Consider the following 19,641-nt stretch of genomic DNA (forward strand, 5'->3'; position numbering starts at 1 on the left):
CGGACAGGTATATCTCCCTTGTCTCACATACTCCTAATATATACAGAACAATCAATGTCTTATATATGCACAAGACAATCACAGTATGATACACAATAGACACCAAAAGCCAGACCATAATATCCCAGGCATTTTCTTCTCACCCACGTACTATAGTCTTACAACTCACTTTTATATATATATATATATATATATATATAACGATGGAGGTACCTGAAATGAACGCCATTGGTCACTACAAGGTCCATTGTACTAGATCCAAATGATACTGTGTGTATTCTGTCACAGTATGAGGTCGATGCACATACCACTGTTTTGAGTTGGAGGCTTGTTGGGCAGATTCTCTGAAAGCCTGAAAGAGAAGGATTGTCTGCAGCTTTTCATGAGAATGCGTGAGTCACCAATGTGAAAGCTTGATGCAAAGCTACTCTGTACCTCTATACCGTTCTTTAAAGCCACATTGAAAAACCAGGCTTTCTGGGCAGTCCATTAACAACACGACAACAGCACGTCACCTGCAATAAAATGGGACAAAATTCAGTTCAGGCAGAATGGCAAGTGAACATAGAGCATTATTGTTAAGTGGAATAAGAACACTGAATTTCTACCCTTATTAAGGATTGGTGGGAACAGGATGTGAAAGCCATGCATGCTGGACCTAATGGATTTCCAGCTGTTCCCCAGAAAAAGACCTTGATCCTACTTCTATTCAGTCTACAATAAATCCCCCCCCCCCCCCCCGTGTACGTATGCCCCCTCCATTTCCCGACCCTTCCAATGCAACACAATTGCTTCTCCATCTACAGCCTATGTACATCCATACAGTAAGTCATCCTCAAAAATATCGCCTTCAGAAAATAGTCCTTTCATATTATTATGGTTTGAATGTTTTTTGTTGTTGGAAGTAAACATCTTGGTCTGATTGCCCAGACACAAATTGAGCGTAGTCTTGGTTTAAAAAGCATGCTCAATAGAGAATAGGCTTAATCTCCGTCCTGGAAACAGGGGGTCTGAAGAGTTAACTTAAGCAAAACGGGAAAACTCAATCCAGTCCTCCACACCACCCACCCACTGGCTTGACAGAGCCAACAGACACATCCTCGCTGTTTGATATTTTCACTTACCCCAGGGAAAAGAACATTGGACATGTGGCGTGCTGTGTTCCCATGGTGATAATGACTGCAGGTAGCCTAGCGGTTAGAGCGTTGGGCCAGCAATCGAAAGTTGCTGGTTTGAATACCCGTGCCGACAAAAGTGAACGATCTGCCGATGTGTCCTTGAGCAAAGCACATAATTTGTTCTAAGGGCACTGTACTGCTATGGCTGACCCTGTAAAACAACACATTTCACTCATAGGAGTTTGGTGGCATCTTAATTGGGGAGGACAGGCTCGTGGTAATGGCTGGAGCCGGAATGAGTGGAATGATATCAAAACACATGGTTTCTATGTATTTGATGCCATTCCATTCATGCTGTTCCAGCCATTATTATGAGCAGTCCTCCCCTCAGTAGCCTCCACTGATTTCACTGCACCTTTTATTAGTTCATCACTGTGGACTTTCTCACCTTTCAGATCTTTAAACGGATAGTTACGAAATTACATATTTGTTTCCTTACCCTGTAAGCAGCCTAGAAATGACAGCAATCCATGCTTTGGTTTACCTTTCCTGGCACTGTTTCCAAAAGTTCATGTTTTAACATTTGTGGCACAAATCCCATTCAAGTCACGGGACCGATTATTACACATTTTTGTACATCGTCCAAATCATCCCAAAGTATCTTACATGTATTGTGAAGCTCAACAAAGTCACTTGTAGAGGATTTGAACATGAGTCGCGGAAAATGCTAATATCGGTCCCATGACTTGAAAGGGATTTGTGCCACAAATGCTAAAACGTTAGCATTTGGAAACAGTGCCAGGGAAACTAAACCAAAGCATGGATTGATATCATACCTTGTCCATAGCATGGATCATACCTTGTCCCATATACTGCTTACAGGGTAAGGAAACCAATGTAATTTTGTAATTTGGGAGGAAGCGCATCGTTCCTCAATCTAACGTGAAAAAGAGAATTCCAGATAAGAGATGAGTCATTGCTGTCCATTGAAGTGTTTATATACGACCAAACCTAGAGCTCAGTGGATACACGCTGCTATACAAGGATTCATAGACATATGGCCCTTTTACATTCTCTTTGCTTTGACCCAAGCTATTATCTGTGCAGAGGAGGAGAGAGGAGTTTGGCTGGGCTGTCTACCATGGCTCGTTTCTATGTAACCTACAGTACAGAGTGGGATATGTCAATAACTGACAATAACTGACATTTACCAGTGAAGAGCCAGTCCTACAGTCCTACCTACAGTCCTACTGACTGTACTCCTACCATCTTAATGGAGATGGGAGAGTATGTGGTTTCAGTTGTGTATTGGGAAAAGTTCATGTGGGCACGTTAAGGAGTCGCCTAGACGCTCCCATATATGGCGTGCCCGCCCCATAGGTGTAAAAGTTCAGTCACCTGCCAACATGGCGTTCATGTTTATTGCCTGCACCATGGAGTAAATAGCCTAAACTTGCCTTTCCGCCTCCTCGTTATTGGATCCGAACTAGAATGTTTGAAGAGGATTCAAGAGTAAACAAAATGGGCTCCCGAGTGGTGCAGCGGTCTAAGGCACTGCATGTCAGTGCTAGAGGCGTCACTACAGACTCTGGTTTGATTCCAGGCTGTATCACAACCGGCCGTGATTGGGAGTCTCATAGGGGGGGTGCACAATTGGCCCAGCGTCGTCCGGGTTAGAGTTTAGCCGGGGTAGGCCGTCATTGTAAATAATAATTTGTTTTTAACTGACTTGCCTAGCTGAATAAAGGATAAATAAAATTGGATTTTCCTTTTCTGACATGATCATGACTTTTTATGGGAAGATTAAGGAGTTTGTTGAGGAAAAGCATAGCTCTTGGGAGGAGTGTGTTGAAAGGCTGGAAGGTTTTTTTGTTGCTAATGACATTGAAAATGACTAAAATAATTGCACTGTGCTGCTCTGTGTGTGCGGAGCAGTGACGTATTCTACACTGAACAAAAATGCATCATATATACAAAAGTATATATTTGAGCCACACCCGTTGCTGACCGGTGCATAAAATCGAGCACGCAGCCATGCAATCTCCATAGACAAACATTGGCAATAGAATGGCCTTACTGAAGAGCTCAGTGACTTTCAACATGGCAATGTCAGTTCGTCAAATTTCTGCCCTGCTAGAGCTGCCCCGGTCAACTGTAAGAGCTGTTATTGTGAAGTGGAATAGTCTAGGATCAACAATGGCTCAGCCGCAAAAGAGTAGGCCACACAAGCTCACAGAACGGGACTGGCGAGTGCTGAAGCACGTAGTGCATAAAAATCTTCAGTTGCAACACTCACTACTGAGTTCCAAACTGCCTCTGGAAGCAACCTCAGCACCAGAACTGTTTGTCAGGAGCTTCATGAAATGGGTTTCCATGTCCGAGCAGCTGCACACAAGCCCAAGATCAACATGCACAATGCCAAGCGACGGCTGGAGTGGTGTAAAGCTCGCCGCCATTGGACTCTGTAGTGATTAATCACACTTCACCATCTGGCATTCCGACAGATGAATCTGGGTTTGGTAGATGCCAAGAGAACAGTTTAGGGAAGGCCCTTTCCTGTTTCAGAATGACAATGCCCCCATGCACAAAGTGAGGTCCATACAGAAATGGTTTGTCGAAATCGTTGTGGAAGAACTTGACTGGCCTGCACAGAGCCCTGACCTCAACCCCATTGAACACCTTTGGGACCAATTCGAACGCCGACTGTGATCCAGGCCTAATCGCCCAACATCAGTGTTCGACTTCACTAATGCTCTTGTGGCTGAATTGAGGCAATTCCCCTCAGCAATATTCCAACATCTTGTGGAAAGCCTTTCCAGAAGAGTGGAGGCTGTTGTAGCAGCAAACTCCATATTAAAGCCCATGATTTTGGAATGAGTGTGTTGACGAGCAGGTGTCCACATACTTTTGGTCATGTACTGTATAAACTCAGCATTGGTTTCATGTTTCATGAGCTGAAATAAAAGATCTCAGAAATGTTCCATATGCACAAACAGCTCATTTCTCCCAAACAAATGTTCACACATTTCTTTATATCCCTGTTAGTGAGCATTTCCCCTTTGCCATGCCAATCCATCCACCTGACGTGTGGCATATCAAGAATCTGATTAAACAACATTATTACAAAGGTGCACCTTGTACTGGAGACAATATAAGGCCACTCTAAAATGTGCAGTTTTGTCACACAACGCAATGCCACAGATGTCATGTTTTGAGGGAGTGTGCAATTGGCATGCTGACTGCAGGAATGTCCACCAGAGCTGTTGCCAGAGAATGTAATGTTCATTTCTCTACCATAAGCCACCTCCAACATCGTTTCGGCAGTACGTCCAACCGGCCTCACAACCGCAGATCACGTGTAACCACGTTGTTGTGGGAGCGAGCAGTTTGCTGATGTCAATGTTGTGAACAGAGTGCCCCATGGTGGCAGTGGGGTTATAGTATGGGAAGGACAACAAACTGAATTGCATTTTATCGATGGCAATTTGACTGCACAAAGGTACTGTGAAGAGATCCTGAGGCCCATTGCCGTACCATTCATCCACCACCATCACCTCTTGTTTCAGCATGAAGATGCACGGCCCCATGTTGCAATGATATGTACACAATTCCTGGAAGCTGAACATGTCCCAGTTCTTCCATGGCCTGCATACTCTTCAGACATTTCACTCATTGAGCATGTTTGGGATGCTCTGGATTGAACTGTACGACAGCGTGTTCCAGTTCCTGCCAATATCCAGCAACTTCGCACAGACATTGAAGAGGTGTGGGACACCATTCCACAGGACACAATCAACAGCCTGATCAGTTCTATGCGAAGGCGATGTGTTGCGCTGCATGAGGCTAGTGGTAGTCACACCAGATACTGACTGGTTTTCTGACCCACGCCCCTACATGTTTTTTAAAGTATCTGTATCTGTATTCCCAGTCATGGGAAATCCATGATTGGGGCCTAATGAATTTATTTAATTTGACAAATTCCCTTATTTGAACTGTAACTCAGTAAAATCTTTGAAATTGTTGCATGTTGCGTTTATATTTTTGTTTAGTGTACATTAGGTTCTCTACTCGCTCCGGCCCTGCCCACTGCTAAGAGTTATGAAAACAGTGTCATGTTTGAAGCGGCCTTTCAGCCCAGATCCGTCAGATATTGTGCAGAGATTCTATTTTCATAATTGTAAACAAAATGCAAATCAGAATATCTCCAGTTTCATTGCTGGTCTGCGCAGGCTTTCGGTGCACCATAATTGGGAGCTTTATCTTGGCCAGGTCGCAATTGTAAATGAGAACTTGTTCTCAACTTGCCTACCTGGTTAAATAAAGGTGAAATAAAAATAAATAAATACATTTTGGAGATCAGCTAGAGCCGATGCTGCTTGACAGAATTGTTAGATGAGTCTATTGGCTGAGCCCAATCTGATATTTAGAGTGGCCTAGGTAAAAGCCTTGGCAGCTGAGACTGCTGCAAATCATGCCTGCCTGCTTCACCATGAAAGACCAGGGGCCTCATTTATGAACGTTTATAAACGTTGCGTAGGCGCAAAAGAAGGTGTACGCCATTTTCTAAGCAAACGTTGAGATTTATTAAAAAAAAAAACTTGACATGAGAATGTGCGGTCCTCCACGGACATTTTGACCCATGCGTGCGCACATAACTTGGAGAAACTGCGACCCCGATGGCAGAAATTGATACCATTGTGTAAAATAAATCAAAAATATTACATCTCATGTATTATATATGAAGAGTTCCCTGGAGTGCACAAAAAAAAAAAAAAAAACATGATTTAGGATAATAAATACAAACGGAGATATCTGTTTTTGCAAAAGAACCCCTCAAATATGTTGTACAGTTTAATCGGGAATCATATTTCATTGGATCTGTAATTATTAAACAATAGTTGCATGTTGTGACATTTGTTTTCATGAATAAATGTGCACAATTTGTGTACAGTTTCATATATGTTCGTTGTGCAGAACTGTCAATGTGATTTTGGCCCAGTCATTGTCAGTTACAACCAGGGTATTTACCACACCTGAAGGTGTTACGCAATTGGGTATCTATGACAATCAAATGGGTGGGTATAAAAAAGGCATGCAATTACAATGTGTAATGACGCACAATGGCTGCTGTTGGAAGATGTGGCGAATGGAAGAATTTGGAGAGAGAGAATTTTCAAAGACCTGCAAGATTTACTGGCCAATGATGATGAGTGGCGTATGAGCCTGTTCCGATTGCCAAGAGCTGTTCTCTTGGATCTCTGTGCCCTAGTGGGCCCAGCTTTACAGAGAAACACCCGCAGAAACCAAACCGTGCCTGTCCCACTTCAACTCCTTGGCAACCTCGTTAATAGCGTCGATGGTGTCCCTTTGCGTTTGCAGGACTGCATCTGTGAGGACACGGCCGCCGGAGGGTTGTGACGCATGAGGTGCGGTGGAGACGCCGGGGGGTGGGCGCACTCAGCTCCTGCTCAGCTGCAGCACCACCGACCCCGCTGGAACACGCAGCGACTAAAAATAGATGTCAATTGTTTGTAAATAAATGTGTAAACACAACGACAATCCATTTGGTTTACTCTTTTCAAACGAGGGAATACGAATTAATACCTGTGTCATCCGGTGCGACTTGCATGTCCGTGTCCACCTCCGTCACTACTCCACTCTGGAGGGACTCCCCTATAATACTGGCAATCGCTCATCAAGGGGCTTGAGCTCCGGTGGCACAAACACTTTGTCTGTGTAAGGCTATGCGCCTTTTTGGCTTCCACTTTAATGTTGGATAACGTCTTATTTCTGAGAGAGTCTGAAGTTCTGAGCCAGCGGCATTCACAGCGTCCGCCACATGCTGACACTCTGAAGCCCCGGGGCAGCAGGGTAGCCTAGTGGTTAGAGTGTTGGAGGTTCAAATTCCCGAGCTGACAAGGTACAAATCTGTCGTTCTGCCCCTAAACAGGCAGTTAAATCCACTGTTCCTAGGCAGTCATTGAAAATAAGAATTTGTTCTTAACTGACTTGCCTAGTTAAATAAAGGAAAAATAAATACAAATTGTAATTCCCACACTTTTCCACCAAACAATGTACTTTTTCTTGCTTCAACCTACAAGATCTTCCGTTTCACACTGGGTGAATTTTTTTTTTTTTTAACCTTTCTGTCGGGATTTGTTGTCATGCAGTCAGTATGGATGAATATTAATTAGGAGTGTTTCACTATCTATGGGCAACTATGGGCGTTAAAAGGGTAGGACAAGACGTGCGCTCATGCGGGGTAAATTTCGAGTTGACTGTGATTTATAAAGGGAAACTGGCGTGGGAAGTGTGCACACTGTTATAAATCAGAATATTTTTGTGGATAAGCACTTTGTCACTACTGTAAATGGAGCGGACATATACAGTAGCTCGACTTTGTTTGACAAAGGTCCCTGTCCCAGGCAGCTCAGTCATGCCCACTAGGACCGCACAACAGACACACTTGGTAAACTGTCACCCAGACCCTGAGAAGTATGTTGTCTATAGTATCCATGGGAGGCCACAGCCTGAGAGGGAGAAGTCCATTTTTGCTGCACCCAGTGTGGAGTTCCAGAGGTTCCACATTGACAAGGATGGCGTGCGACCAACCCAGAATAAGGTAAAGGCCATAAAGGCCTTCTTCCCAGAACAAGTCTGAGCTCCAGTCGTTTCTGAAGCTTCTCAACTTTTACAACTACTTCCGGCTTAATAAAGCTACAACCCTGGCATCGCCTACTGGACCCGGCCGCTCCCTGGAGTGGGAACGACACTCATGAAGAAGTCTATAAAGAGGCTAAGCAGCTGCTGCAAGCAGATGGGCTGCTAGCCCACTGATGATAGAAAACCCCTGTTACTGGTCTGTGAGGCGTCTCCATATGGGCTCGGTGCCTTGTTTAGTCATGTGGAATCTGATGGTCGGGAGGCACCTGTGTGCTACGCATCTAGGACCCGAACTGTCACTGAACAGTACTCTGCACAGCCGGATAAATAGGCCCCTGGCGAACATTTTTTGCTGTCAAGAAGTTCCATCAGTATTTGTGAGGTCGCCATTTTGTGGTCTACACCAACCACAAGCCCTTGCTGGGCGTGCTTCATCATATGAAGCCCATGCCCCAAAAATATTTTCACTTGCATGGTCAGATGGAGCCTGATACTGGGACCCCATAGTTATGAGCTCAGCTATCATCCAGGGAAGCAGTTGGCTAATGCAGATTCCCTGAGTTGCCTGCCACTCACTACCTCTTTGTCGAGGCACCACCTCACTGGGAAGTGATACTGTTGGAGATGGTGCCTGAAGCCCTTCTCTATGCTTCTAGGATAGCCGCACTGACCTTCAAGGACCCTGTCCTGTCCCGAGTTCTTCGCTGGGTGCTGCATGGATGGGCCTCTGAAGTTCCTGGCAGAGAGTTTAGGCTTTAATGGTATCGTCGGAACGAGCTGTCGGTTCACAAGAATTGTGTGTTGTGGGGCAGTCGGGTTGTGGTACCTGGCCTGGCGAGGGATGGGGTCCTTTCCATGCTGCATGATATGCATCCTGGAATAGTGAGGATGGCCTAGGATGGACATTTAGGCTGTGGTGCGCAGCTGTGTCACCTGTCCGGAGTCACACCATGCTCATCCAAGGCTGCCTTGCACCCATGGGAGTGGACAACAAAGAAATTGTTGTCTTCATATTGACTTTTCTGGGCTATTCAAAGGAGGGACTTTTCTCATTATGGTAGATTCCCATTCAAAGTGCATGGAAGTAGCCATGGTCATCTTGATGCCCTCTGGTGCTGTAATAAGCACCCTCCATTTGCTGTTTGCCATTCATGGGTTGTGTGACGTCCTGGTGTCAGATAATGGAGCTGCTTTCACTTCTGCGGAGTTTAACGAGTTCGCTGGGCGGAACTGAATCGGACATGTCACCACAGCCCCATAACATCCGTCCTCCAATGGCCAAGCTGAACACATGGATCAGACAACCAGGGAGGCTGTCTATGATCTCGGTGGGTGACTGGCAGACCTGATTGTCAAGAGTCCTGCAGTCTCAACATGTTATGATGGCCTCTACTGGGAAGAGTCCAGCCGAGCTGTTAACGAACAAACGATTGACAACTGCTTTAGATCGGCTGCACCCGGACATGACAAGTGACATGCGTCTAAGGCAGGAGGGTGATGCAGACAGGGGGGCCGTGATAATTTAAGGCATTTTCTACCTGACGAGTCTGTGTACATGAGGAACTGCTCTGGAGGCCCTATGTAGGTCCTTGCAGTTGTGGAAGAAGCCACTGGACCGGTCTCTTACAGGACTCGGATGCCTGACGATCAAGTGTACCGCCGCCGTGTGGATCAGCTGCAGGGCCACGAAGCTGCAGCCCCCTTTGCTGCCCCCTCTATCATTGGCCTGGTTGCCCTGGACACCACGCCTTTAGGAGGAAGTGCCAACTCCAGAGCCAAACCCTGATACCCAACTTGCAGCTGAGCCCTAGCCTAAACATAGCTTTCTGCCTCCTCGTTATTGTACTTTCAAGGCATAATAGTTTCTAAGATATTGACACACACTCAGCACACTCCACATCATCTCACCAGCTTTCCTTTGTTGTAGCTTTTGCTAGTGTGAATAACATTGTCGCTTTGTGTGTGTGTGAGAGACACACCTCATAATAACATGTTAATGGGATACAGTTCACCTGCTTGAAATCATCAGAGCACAATGAGGTGGTTCATTTCCGTTGCACGGCTTTCAAATTAGATTTCACAGGCACACACACACTTCTGTGAAAAGTGAAGGTCAACTCCAGCATCAACACAATGCTCTCTCACAGTAACTCAAAGTATCCTATTACACTCTGTTGTGCTCCTTTTCATCTGCTCTTACAGCACTTTACTATGGCCATGTTTTTTACTTTTATAACGGTCTAATGGTGCTCTACTGTGTGTCCGTGTGTTTATGTGTGTGTGCTGTTCCCATATTTAGGTATATTTAACAGTATGCAATTAGGGGGTTTTACAAAACATACATAGGAATTTGTCCAGTAAGACCCATCAAACAATAAAACATGTATTGGTCAGATTGAAGCATAAATCTTATTTTATTAGAATGAAATGCTACCATAGAGTCACTGTGTGTTTACTTGACTTACAGATGGTTACCCCAAGGATGAAATGATTTACAGATGGAAAAGGAACTCCATCGAAACCTCAGACCAGAAGTACTGGCGCCTCTACCAGTTTGACTTCATGGGCCTGCGGAATTCCACAGACGTCCTAAAAACAACAGCAGGTACAGCAAATGAGTTACCGTACATTTAATACCCAAACAGCTGACCTTCTATTTTTCACAATCAATCAAATAAATCCTCATCACAGCCCTTCGTTGGCTCCTGTGTTCTCCATCCAATTTCTCTCTGAATTATAAGATACTGACTCATAAAAATTCCAAGGAAAAATTAAAGTGTTATTTTTAGCTGTTTTTTAATCAAATGGTCTACATTTACTGTAAATTATCTGTCATATTCTCCTGTCTATTAGCAGGGGGAGACAGCAGGCATTACCAGCTGGTGTCTTGAGGTCTGGTGCCACCACTCTGCCTTAAGTCAATTGCTTTTCCAGTCTCTGTAAGCTATTGCATTGCAAAGACAATTGCTTTGCCAGTTTTGCAAGATATTGCCAGAGAGCAAAGACAATGCCTTCTCTTGGAAGATAGTCAAGATATGTAGTATTATTGTACCATGGAAATGACAAAGACAGCATTTGGCAGGGCAGAAAACAGGTTGAAATTGCAATTAGGAGTAGTACTCTGGTAGTAGACTAAGAAGTAGTACTGTGGTCGTAGACTTAGGGGTAGTACTGTGGTAGTAGACTTAGGGGTAGTACTGTGGTAGTAGACTTAGGGGTAGTACTGTGGTAGTAGACTTAGGGGTAGTACTGTGGTAGTAGACTTAGGGGTAGTACTGTGGTAGTAGACTTAGGGGTAGTACTGTGGTAGTAGACTTAGGGGTAGTACTGTGGTAGTAGACTTAGGAGTAGTACTGTGGTAGTAGACTTAGGAGTAGTACTGTGGTAGTAGACTTAGGAGTAGTACTGTGGTAGTAGACTTAAGAGTAGTGCTCAGGGAGCAGACGTTGTCTTTATCATTCACTGTGTAATGAAAAAGGGCACAATGAAAGTGCATTTACCTGTCTTCATAATTCATTGTGACATTTAACATATTGTTTCTCTGTAGATTGCTTGAAGCTCATCAGTAGTCCCCTCTGGTATAAAGGCAAACATATTTTTACACAAACCATCTGGATTAAAGATTCAAAATATTTAATTATTCACTTAAATGATTTTCAGAGGCCTAGGATGTGGTTTGGTTTTAATACTGAATTCTACATCTATTTATTTGCAACAATCATTCCTTGCGACAAAGGTCGTGTTTTACAAACAGGTATCTAATTATACTCATGAGTGGTGCTTGCTGGAATTACTTTGTAATACATTTGTAATGCATTCATGACAGCATTGACGACTCATGTAGCAGCGTTTCAAGGGGCTGATGAATTGATCTCATGTATGAATCCTCAAGCTGTAATTAACCCACATTGACCCTATTCTCAAATTTCATAGGTGACATTGTTCATGCTGTACTTTATTCGTCTTGAAAACTCATGTGATCCAATAAATGAAGTGTTCTACGTATGGTGCACTGTGATACAAGTCCACGTTCTGAGTGGAGAACTCATGTGAAAGCCAGAGTTCTTCCACAGATCTTCCTTCAGTTCTGTTCAAGGAAATTAGACGTTTCTCATCTTTTTTTCCCTTTTTCTTGACTCCCAGCTTGCATCATGCTGCATGATGATTAGCTAGCTTGCTCCTGCAGCTAAAAATAGCATGTCATTAATTTACATCTCAACAAACTCTGAAAACAAAGCGCTAAATGTCTTCTTCTTGTTTCTCATCCAGCATGAAATGAATAGGTATTGTGCTGTAGCGTGGTAATGAGGAGAGCGAGTGGACAGTTCCCATGCCACCGTGCCATCGGGGACTTCTGGTTCTACCGCTGTTATATCTGCCTCCTTTCTTTCTATTGTTACAGCATCCCCTCTTCAAAACCCACCAAAGTAGACTCCCTGAAGCATTGTGTATGGTGCCTTGTTCTGTGGTTCCCCCTGATGCTAGCTCTCATGATTATCTCTCTCTCTCTGTCTTTCTCTCCCCCCCCACGCTGGCTTGTTCTTGTTCCACCTGACGCTCTGATTGTCCCTCAATCTCTTCTCTTTCTCCCTCCTTACCTCGCTCCCTCCCCCTCCTCGCCCCTCACTCCATATACATCCCTCCTCTTTATCCCCCTCCCCCTCCTCTCCCAGGTGATTATGTGGTCATGACAGTGTACTTTGACCTGAGCAGGAGAATGGGTTATTTCACCATCCAGACCTACATCCCCTGTATCCTCACCGTGGTGCTCTCCTGGGTCTCCTTCTGGATCAATAGCGATGCCGCCCCCGCCAGAACAGCGCTAGGTACCTGATCTGAAGAATACCATTTGACAGGATACACACTGATATTATAATAAGTAGATGAAAAAACCCAAGGGTTCAATCAAACCTGTTCCACCAGTGTTCATGTAGTGTACTGTATGTGTTCAGCAATGACTACCTCTGCATGTGTTATTCTGAAAGGAAAAAAATACATCTGAGTCTAGATGGTTTGTTGAAAAGATGGTTACCAACTCTTGGTACCACAATGGAAGATTGCATAGAAAAATCTACATTTTATTGTTTAGACTAGAGAGCAATCTGCATGTGTTTATGCAATGTTATGTTCTGCTTTCAAGATTCTTGTACCGTCTTATTTTGTTTATGCGACGTGCTTGTAATTTATCAAGGCTTAACAATGACCTTTTTGTTTACGTTTGCAATTCATTCATGATTTTTTTCCCCCCCCCGATGCATGCTTTCCATTAGTGCATGTACATTCGTCTGGATTATGTTGTTGAAGGTGATTGGGAGTTTGAGTTGAACTTTGCGGTAAGTACGATTCAATTCCTCCAGGCAGCTCTTGTAGCGGACCTTGATCAGGTCATTTTTTTTGGTCTTCAAGATCAAATATATCACATTTAGTCCAAATTACAGTATTCGCATTATACTTGGCTTTTAACTAAGTGACAACACAAGCACATTTGCAATGGTGGTTAAACAAGTCAAAGCCTGAAGAGTATTAACGAGTCCGATTCATCACCAAACCATCCTTGAACCTCCACAATCACATTGAATAGTCTCGCTCGACCCTCTTGCCACCTGTTACGGCACAGTACAAAGATAAGCCCGGAAACATGTTTGTCTTTCCCCTAGCTAACAGGCAAGAATGCTGTCTGTAGGAGTAAAAATAAATATCCCATTCTCGTTGATAAAATAAATGATTTAGTATCTATTCTGGGGCATGAAAGCGCAGCGATGATTTTTCCGGGCCTTCCCGCTGATCGATCAGCGGGTTGAAAAGAAAGAGGAGTGATAAGGAAAATGGGCTCTGACTGCAAAGAGCAGGAGATGTGTCAGAGTGGCTGGTGGTGGTGGTAGGGGGCTAAGGAGGAGGCAGGTGCTGACATGCAGGTGTCCCCTGAGGGTGTAGTGTGGTTGGTGGGGCAGTGACGAGGTGTAGTGGGTGACATTCCCAAAGAGCCAGGTTCACAAGGGCCACCACAGATGGTAATGACTATCAGGCTATACCTGACAGGGAGTAAGGGCCACCACAGATGGTAATGACTATCAGGCTATACCTGACAGGGAGTAAGGGACAGGGGATGCTCAGTTCAGTGACTTTCTTTCTTTCTTTCTCTCTCTCTGTCTCTGAGTCACGACAGCACTGTAGACTGATATCTTTGTACAATGTTCTTTGTATCTGTATTATTTTCTATGTGTTGTATCTGTTCATGTGACATCTATGGGTATTTTTTTGTTTTTTACAACGATACCTTTTTCTCATTCATTACATTTTTGCCATTTTATTTGGAGGAACCAGTTGAAGGTGCTCTGACACCTTTGCCTGTTTGAAAGTTATGAAGGACCTCTGCTGACTAAGTGCCAAAAGTATGTATAGAAGGTAAGGGAAATAGGTGAAGGTAATCACCGTGGCCAGTAGAGTCTGAAGGAAGGAAGGGGGGATTGAGTATGAAATATCAGCTCAAAATAGATGGGCCTTCTGGTCTCCATGGTAACTGCTTGAAAACAGCACAACATTCAGTCATCAAATGAGAGGTTCCTGGTGATGTGCATAAAAGAGCGAGAGAGAGAATGTGTGTGTGCGTGCGTGCGCATATGAGTGTGTGCGCAAATGAGTGTGCGCGCATATGAGTGTGTGTGCGGGTCACACCCAGCATTTTATATAAAAGGCTCTATACATGCAAAATCTCAGCTGGCACATTCAGCTCACTTTTCAATATACACACTGAGCAAAAATATAAATGCAAAATGTAAAGTCTTGGTCCCATGTTTCATGAGCTGAAATAAAAGATCCCAGAAATGTTCCATAGGCTCAAAAAGCTTATTTCTCTCAAATTTGGTGCACAAATGGGTACATCCCTGTTAGTGAGCATTTCTCCTTTGCCAAAATAATTCATCCACCCGACAGGTATGGCATATCAAGAAACTGATTAAACAGCATGCTCATTACACAGGTGCACCTTGTGCTGGGGAGAACAAAATGTGCACTTATGTCTCAAGTTTTGAGGGAGAGTGCAATTAGCATGCTGACTGCAGGCATGTCCAGCAGAGCTTTTGCCAGATAATTTAATGTTAATTTCTCTACCATAATCTGCCTCAAACGTCATTTTAGAGAATTTGGCAGTACATCCAACTGGCCTCACAACCGCAGACCATGTATAACCACGCTAGTCTAGAACCTCCACATCCGACTTCTTCACCTACAGGATCCTCTGAGGGGTGGTGCTGAGGAGTATTTCTCTCTGTAATAAAACCCTTCTGTGGGGAAAAGCTCATTCTGATTGGCTGTGCCTGTCTCCCCAGTGGCTGGCTGGCTGTGCCTGTCTCCCCAGCCTGGCTGCCAAGTGTGTGGGCCTACGCTCTCCCAGGCCCACCTATGAAATCCATAGATTAGGGCCTAATGAATTTATTTAAATTGACTGATTTCCTCATATGATCTGTAACTCAGTAAAATCTTTGAAATTGTTGCATGTTGCGTTCATATTTTTGTTCAGTATATTTAAGCGCTGACAATGTATTAATGTAAACGTCCATTTATTTCTAAAGTTAAAACTACATAGAGACACAAACTACCCTCATTAATTGATAAAAATATCTTAAAAACATATTTGCAAAATATTTTCAGACTACTGCCAGAGAAAACTATTGCCACCGTTTTGCCAAGACAGATATCAAATAGTTAGTACCGGGTGGCAGGTAGCATTCAGTTTTGGAGGTTAAGAGTGTTGGGCCAGTAACCGAAAGGTTGCTGGTTTGATTCCCTGAGCCGACTAGGTGAAAAATCTGTGTAATGACGCCGACTTTGTCCTTTCAGGTATCACCACTGTGTTGACAATGACCACCCTTAGTACAGTGGCCAGGACGTCCCTACCCAGAGTCTCCTATGTGACGGCCATGGATCTCTTCGTCACTGTGTGCTTCTTGTTCGTCTTTGCGGCCATGATGGAGTACGCCATCCAAAACTACTACGCCTACAGGGCACAGAAGCCCCGCTACAACAAGACAAACAAGACGCAGAGACTGGTGAGCTTTCCTCCATACAATGTAATGGTGTACCTTTCCTCCGTACAATGTAATGGTGTACCTTTCCTCCGTATGACGAAATGGTGTAACTTTTCTCAATGCAGTGTAATGCTGTTATAGACATGGACCGAGGTTGTTTGTGTTGTCACAGTCAATAGTTCTAGCCATGGTAGCGATTATGGTCTCAGTGGGTGGAGGTCTAGTCCATCCTTCATATCTCCATCCTCTTGCATCAGTCACACTGTGCATGGGCTGTGATAGTATTACAGTCAGTGGCTCTGACCTGCATGGTAGCAAATCGGGAGGTTGCCCCCCGGTGAGGGTTGAGGTCTGGTCCATCCACCATCCTTCATATATCCATCCACTTGCACTGCCGACCGGTCACACAGTGTACTTGGTAAATGGCGTGTCATAGCCTGTCATGTCATCATGTCATGTCGTGTAATGCTGTCGAGCCAATGAGTGAGTCCCAGCTTCGGTAGAGCACTAAGCCGAGGGGTTCTATCTCATTGCCTGCCTGGGCTATGACAGCGTCCTGCTGGGTGTGGGAGGACACGGCCCGCTGCGGAGCTTTAATGCATGACAGCACAGCTCTACTCACAACGTATCAGATCTCTTTCTCTCTTCATCTCTTTCTCTCTGTCTCTTTTCATCTTTCCATCTGTCTTTCTCCCTTGTTTGCCCACATGTATTTCTTGTCTCCTGTCTGGCTTTAGTTGTCCCCAGCCCCCTCCCTGTTGCCTCACTCTCTCCCTCTCAGTATCTAATTATGAGGCCTTCCTTCCTCTCTCCCCTCATCACATTTCTTGCCCCCCCCCCACCCCACCCCCACCTTCACTCTCTCACCCTCTCTTTTTCTCCCTTTATCGCTTACGCATCTAAGGAGATGGCCTTCCTCTGTCCCCTCCCACAGACCTACTCGATGCTAGACACGGGGCCCAGGTCCCCCACGACTGTGGTTCCATTGAACAACAACTACTCATACTGGCAGGACTATGAGGACGTGTACGAGTGTCTGGACGGGAAGGACTGCCAGAGCTTCTTCTGCTGTTACGAGGAGTGCAAGGGGGGAGGGTGGAGGAAAGGACGCATCCATGTCGACATTAAGGAGCTGGACGCTTACTCGAGAGTCTTCTTCCCTACGTCGTTTCTCCTGTTCAACATCGTCTACTGGGTCTCTTATCTCTACCTTTAGCAGTTTCAGTTGGATTTGATAGAATTCGATTGGACAAATATGGAAAGACTCAAATGGGAAGAGGAGATGTCACAAGACATAAGATGTCACACAGTGGCAGCTTTGTGCACGTTGACACTTGATTGGTTGGTGGGTTAGTGTAACCAGCCAATAGACAGCTGTGAGACACTAACGCCAGGATGCTAGCCAGATAAGAGATAATGAAGCATCCACAGTGCCTTCTTCAGGAAGGGGCCATCACCTATACAGAGGTGCAATAAGGGCACTAGAAGCTTTGAAGTTTTTTCTACATAGGTTATCCCACATACGCCATTTCAACGCATGCTATACTGTTCATTAAAAACAATGAAAAGCTAGGGGGGACTGCACTATGAAATTATTATATTGTTGCTTTGTATTAATTAGTCAGTTGCATAGTCATTGCAAGCCATTTGACATATATAGAACCTCAATATGATTTATTTTAGGCACCAACGGGGTCTTAAATATTAGGTCATTGATAACATTCATTTGGTTTAGATTAATATACATTTATATCATAAACATTTGAATGATGTTTTCTACCAAGGGTGATGTGCAACAAGAACATGCATAGTATACCTTACAACAACACTATAAGATAATAATTTAAAGATGAAAATAGTTATTTTGTAAAATAATGTATCTAATAAACTTTTCTTTTGTAACAGAGTTTTCCAGACTATTTGATAATTAAATCAAATCTGAGGACAAGGTATGGTAAGGTTTCAAACTATAGTGGTATGGAGATAGATGATGTTGTTGAATTAATTTACAGAATCTGGACATACATTTATCTCCATACAGCAGGCCGACAACACATCATAGGCTAAGGGCCAGGGTAGCATTTGCATCAGTACAGTACTGTATATATTGTGCTCGTATTCAGTACAGTACTAATAAAAAATGTATGGTTTCACTCCAACAACACTACTGCTATTTTCTTGAGCAAGAACATGTGTAATTCATGTTATATCATACAGTAGCTGTTGTACCAAAACAGACAACAACATCACAAATAATTGTAAAAGGTGTGTTTATGGAGTTAAAAATAGTTTGATTTACTGTACTGTAAGTAACACTGTTGTTTCTGCGGTGGTTTGACTTAGAAGTATGGTAGAACCCTGTATTCTATGTTTTAAGAGAACGTATATGTGAGAGATGTTTTCATGCTATTTTCATAGTTGAATGTAGATCATACTTTAGACCAATAACAAATAGTGGTTTTCAACTCTGTATAACAATACAAATATTGCACTTCATAAGTGTCTTAGTTTGATATAATGTATTTACAATAAATCAAAGACTATTTTCTAAGTCTGATGGAACGCACCCTTTTGTTACAGCAGATCTGAGAGAACCACTGTCTAGGTACAGCTATGCTTTTTAGAGAATTCAGTCTGTGGTATTGCTTAAATTAATAAAACTATCTTTGCTTAAGGTCTGGAGTGTGTGTGAGTGTGCTTAAGGTCTGGAGTGTGTGTGAGTGTGTGTGCATGTGTGTATGTAGGTCATTTGGATCATTAGCAAACTGATCTTTCTTACACACTTTAGAGTTATTTAAGATGGAAATATATTTCAACGTGTAGGAATGTTTTTTGTCTCTGACGTGGTTTTTATAGCCCACTTCAAACCTCACACTGTGCATCCTGTTGTTTCGAAGTAAGGAGGCAAGTCAATGAAAAGTCATTATGTACAATAATCACTCATTAGGAAGTAGGCTAAGGAAATCCAAAACAGACCCTTTTATTCCCACAGAAGGAAATTAACTCTACACACGATTCATGTCTATTGCAGAGTAGATCATTATACAATTAGCATCCCCGTATAGAAATAACCGGAAGTTATTGTTCAGGGCCTGCATTCACAAAATGTCAGAGTAGCAGTGTAGATCACATGAGATCATATACACAAGGGACACCTACTCTGAGATACTTTTTCAATGCGGTCCTGGAGCTCACCACAGAATATTGATACCCCTGGTATGTGGATACCCCTGGTACGTTGATACCCCTGGTACGTTGATACCCCTGGTACGCGTTGGGGAATAATCAGAATTGGTTGGTAACATAGGTAAGATGTTTTATATTCATCATATGTTTGTAAGTTACTTCTCATCAGAATGTTATTTTTGTTTAATACTGTGGCGGGGTTGCAGTATCTGTTCTATGTCAAGACTAAGTTGCTTGGGCCGGAGAGAGGGGAGAGGTCAAGCGTGTATCTCTTGGCTCCACAATGTCTGTGTGCCAGTCAGTGTGTCTCTGTGATCTTGTCAAGATAGGATGGATTTGATATATGCCTGTTGATGCCTGTCTCAGCCTCCAGTATTTATGCTGCAGTAGTTTATGTGTCGGGGGGCTAGGGTCAGTTTGTTATATCTGGAGTACTTCTCCTGTCCTATTCGGTGTCCTGTGTGAATCTAAGTGTGCGTTCTCTAATTCTCTCCTTCTCTCTTTCTCTCTCTCGGAGGACCTGAGCCCTAGGACCATGCCCCAGGACTACCTGACATGATGACTCCTTGCTGTCCCCAGTCCACCTGGCTGTGCTGCTGCTCCAGTTTCAACTGTTCTGCCTTATTATTATTCAACCATGCTGATCA

General features: G+C 43.8%; 1 protein-coding gene across 3 annotated transcripts in view; it reads left to right on the top strand.

Annotated features, from left to right (window-relative positions):
- Positions 1 to 19,187, top strand: part of LOC110497098 (gamma-aminobutyric acid receptor subunit gamma-3) — a 42,353-nt gene extending 23,166 nt beyond the window's left edge. The window contains exons 6-9 of one of the 3 annotated variants that reach the window (XM_036952270.1): positions 10,249 to 10,386; positions 12,455 to 12,607; positions 15,621 to 15,829; positions 16,713 to 19,186. In XM_036952270.1, the coding sequence (XP_036808165.1) occupies positions 10,249 to 10,386; positions 12,455 to 12,607; positions 15,621 to 15,829; positions 16,713 to 17,024 (812 nt within the window). In that variant the 3' untranslated portion in view covers positions 17,025 to 19,186. Of the gene's footprint in view, positions 1 to 10,248; positions 10,387 to 12,454; positions 12,608 to 15,620; positions 15,830 to 16,712 lie in introns of all 3 variants that reach the window. The other 2 variants (XM_036952271.1, XM_036952272.1) reach the window with 2 other exon arrangements.
- Positions 19,188 to 19,641: the final 454 nt, after the last annotated feature.

Source organism: Oncorhynchus mykiss, chromosome 18 (genome assembly GCF_013265735.2).
Source record: "Oncorhynchus mykiss isolate Arlee chromosome 18, USDA_OmykA_1.1, whole genome shotgun sequence".
Classification (NCBI taxonomy): domain Eukaryota; kingdom Metazoa; phylum Chordata; class Actinopteri; order Salmoniformes; family Salmonidae; genus Oncorhynchus; species Oncorhynchus mykiss.